At 45.9% G+C, this 3462-nt stretch overlaps 1 protein-coding gene across 1 annotated transcript; it reads right to left on the bottom strand.

The window, feature by feature from the left end:
• Positions 1 to 385: 385 nt before the first annotated feature.
• crx (cone-rod homeobox) lies at positions 386 to 3206 on the bottom strand. Its single transcript, XM_047378483.1, has 3 exons — positions 2780 to 3206; positions 1855 to 2006; positions 386 to 1639 (listed from the first exon to the last, which is right to left on the bottom strand). The coding sequence occupies exons 1-3, from the start codon at positions 2877 to 2879 to the stop codon at positions 1001 to 1003; spliced, it is 891 nt and encodes a 296-aa protein (XP_047234439.1). The 5' UTR covers positions 2880 to 3206; the 3' UTR covers positions 386 to 1000.
• Positions 3207 to 3462: the final 256 nt, after the last annotated feature.

Here is a 3462-nt window from a genome sequence, read left to right as displayed (position 1 = left end):
AACTCCATCACTGCCTGTTTGTTCATACAGGGCAGCGTGGAAAAGCCAAAACTGTAGCAAAACGGAAAAAGTAACAGAGGTGGAGAGATAAAGGAAGCAAGCCAGGGGTGGATGAGGTGGAAAAGGTTGAGGTGGGTGAGACACAGAGGGGGATAGGGCAGTAATCCTAACTAATTCACTTAGGACACTGCTGAAGGGAGGCTAAGAGGATTGGGACACTCCCAGAATCAGATCAACCAAAATAACCAAGATGGAGCAGAGAGAGGCATGCAGGCTGTATGAGAAACATGACAGCTTCATTCTGGACAGAACCACACTTCAGCTGACCCCTGACTCTGGATCAGGTTCTATCTCTGTCAGCCAAACCCCTGAGAAACAAGAAGACTTCCAAACTATAATTCTTTTTAATGAGTATCAGTGCACACATGTGTAAAGAATAAACCACTTTAATATATCACACAGCTAAAACTGGTCATCTTTTTTTTCCTCTATCAAACAGATTAAAACGATACTAAACTCTAACACTTATAATTAACACAAATACCCAAAAGTATCTAAATAAAAGCAAAATATGTGCTAATTGCAGCATAAAATAATTATAATAAATAGTTGAGAAAAACCTTGAAGGAGGATGCAGCCTATAGTTCCTTCATGTTAAAATGACTCTCCCTTTACCTCTTAACACAATGCCAGTTTAAAACACAAAAGAAGTGTTATGTGTGTGTAATGTTTAACCCTGCATACTCTTCAAAGGCTTTTGTTTTTGTATTTAACACAGTATGAGGAGTACAGACTCATGGGTCATTCGGCATCGCTCAGACACAGGTTCCTCCATCTCATAAATCCTTCCAGTTCAGTCCATTATTACAGAGCTCACCTCAGAGAGAAAAATACAAACAGCCTACAAACATGAAACTGACAATCAGCAGAAACAAATCTTCTCATGCTGGACTAAGTCACACACTTCAACACGCTCATGGAGGACATTGTTCCTTGCTTCCTAGAGGACCTGGAATTTCCAGGAGTTTTGGTCCTTGTGGTCCAGGCAGTCCATTGTTGTGAAGCCCAGTTTCCAGGCCTGCTGGTCCTTGTAGTCCAGGCAGTCCACAGACGTGAAGCCCAGGGACGAGGCGGTACTGTAGCCCTGCGAAGACAGTGAAGCTGGGGACTGGCTCAAAGAACCCCCCATAGAGGGAACAGTGATGGGACTGAGAGCACCCCCGGTGCCTGACAGCTGGGAGTGCATGGGGGACAGGTAGGCGCTGCAGTCCAGGCCCGTGAAGTAGGAAGTAGTGCTGGGGTAGCCCTGGGTGTAGGCCGACGGCTGACCGTAGCTCATGGGGTAAGGGGAGGGCCGCTGCATGCAAGGAGCAGAGGAGGCCAGGGGGTCGGGCAGCGGCGAGATGGCCGGGCTCCAGATGGACACAGCGGTGTTTCCTGTGTTGGAGCTGGAGGCCAGGCTGGGCCCGGCTGACTGAGCTGAAGAGGGACTGTAGGAACCAGATGGATTGGGAACTGGATCAGGGGCACTGGACTCCTGCACTGGCGAGGCCTTCTTCTTGGGAGGGCGGGGCTTGGACTGGCCACTACTTTGCTGCTGCTGCTGGCGGCATTTGGCACGGCGATTCTTAAACCAAACCTGAAGGTCCAGAGAAAGGGCCAACATTTAGAAAACAACAGTCTAGGAAATGTTTGTTTAAGTAGATTGTCAGTTATGTGGGTTAAGAAGATAACTGTTACTTAGATTGGGTTTGATACAATCAAACAGGTAACCTCATTCACAAAATGTACAGTTAGTTTTTCTTATTGCAGTCAGGGAAGACCGAACAGAAGGAGATTAGTATGGCTGCATACCTGCACACGGGACTCAGGCAGGTTGATCTTCAGGGCCACCTCCTCCCTCATGAAGATGTCCGGGTAGCGGGTCTTGGAGAACAAGGCTTCCAGGATGTCCAGCTGTGTCCGAGTGAAGGTGGTGCGCTCCCGCCGCTGCTTCCGTGGAGTGGCTACCAACCCAGGAGATGCAGATGCAATTATGTTAACATTAAATATCATCATAACTCAGTGAACTTGACATTACAAACAGCATGCATTAAAGTGACTATATGTGGAAACAATCTAACACATTACGTAAAAAACCCTTTTGGCACTGACTTCTACCAGTACAAAGTTGAATAAACTTGAATCATGTGTAAAGTATGTCAGAAAGCAGTTTTCCTTTAGCAGGAAAAAAAACATACATTATATTTACTCAGGTATTTTATAATTTAATCCGTTTGCTCTCCATGAAGCACATCTTTATTTGTAGCTGACTCAGAGGGACCATTTCAGCTGTTCCCTCCACATTTTACTCGTGTGACATTAATGAAGAGAATACTTAAAAAGTCAGAGGACTTTGTTTTAGTTATATCTAATGCTTATCTCAGTATGCAAGAACCTTAAAAACAAATAACAAAAAGAGAGTAAAGTTAGCCTTTATAAGTTTAAAAACAGCCTGTGTTCCAAAGCAGAGTACTTTGTAAAGGAGAAGACTCCTAAATCATCTCAAGCCACCAGGACTAATGCTGAAAGGTTTTTTTTTCTCCCTAAATCAATGTCATATTAATCACATACATGTATAATATTCAGACAGACCTTCCGTCAACACAAACAATTAAACATCCTGTGCGCATTTACGCATCTTGTGGAGGACATGTTATGCTAAGTAATACAAACAGATAATCTATTTCAAACGTGAGAAAGCATAAAAATATAAAAAAATTTGTCAGGTTGCACTTACGGGGATAAGCGACGGTGGTGTGAAGAACATCCATCCCTGGACCAGGCAGGTTTAACCCGTTCATAGTGTAATGGTGGGGTTGTTTAATGTAGGACATCATCCTTCTAGCAGGCTTTTGAAGTCCTGTCGCTGACTTGGAGTTCACGCAGCGCGGCAGCTGTGGGACCCTCGGAGAGCAGCGCGACCAACCAGTCGGTGCGTCTGCTGGGACCCACGCAGGAGGCGATGCGAGTACGCGCAGGAGAAACAAACAGGAATTGCTTTTTAAACTGTACTTTGAGCTGAGCGTCGACTCAGCAGCGGAGGACGGAGGGTCGCGCTGAACATCCGGATTGAGAGGCACCTCACAGGTGAAGTGGCCCCCGGATGCCTCTGCGCCTTGGACACTTCTCTGCTCTGAGTTTCTTCTCCAGGACGCGCTGCTAATTAGAGGGAGCAAGTGACAGCAGAAACCCCTCCCACCCTTACACACACGCGCGCACCATACGCGCACAAGGTGGCACACAGGCTGCAGAACTGGACCAAGTGCCCCAGGTCCCAGACCCAAAAGTTTGTTTCAGCCTCAGTTTTGATATAAACAAACGTTTCACTCCTTAGATACGGAACTCCGGTTATATTTACTGGCACATTTGGTAAAGATGTTCAAAAATAAATGATTTTCTGTGGCATCATCCCACACTTAG

This window comes from Girardinichthys multiradiatus, chromosome 11 (assembly GCF_021462225.1).
Source record: "Girardinichthys multiradiatus isolate DD_20200921_A chromosome 11, DD_fGirMul_XY1, whole genome shotgun sequence".
In the NCBI taxonomy this organism is placed as follows: Eukaryota; Metazoa; Chordata; class Actinopteri; order Cyprinodontiformes; family Goodeidae; genus Girardinichthys; species Girardinichthys multiradiatus.
The sequence above is the reverse complement of the archived record's forward strand: the minus strand, read 5'-3'. Positions and strand labels throughout refer to the sequence as shown.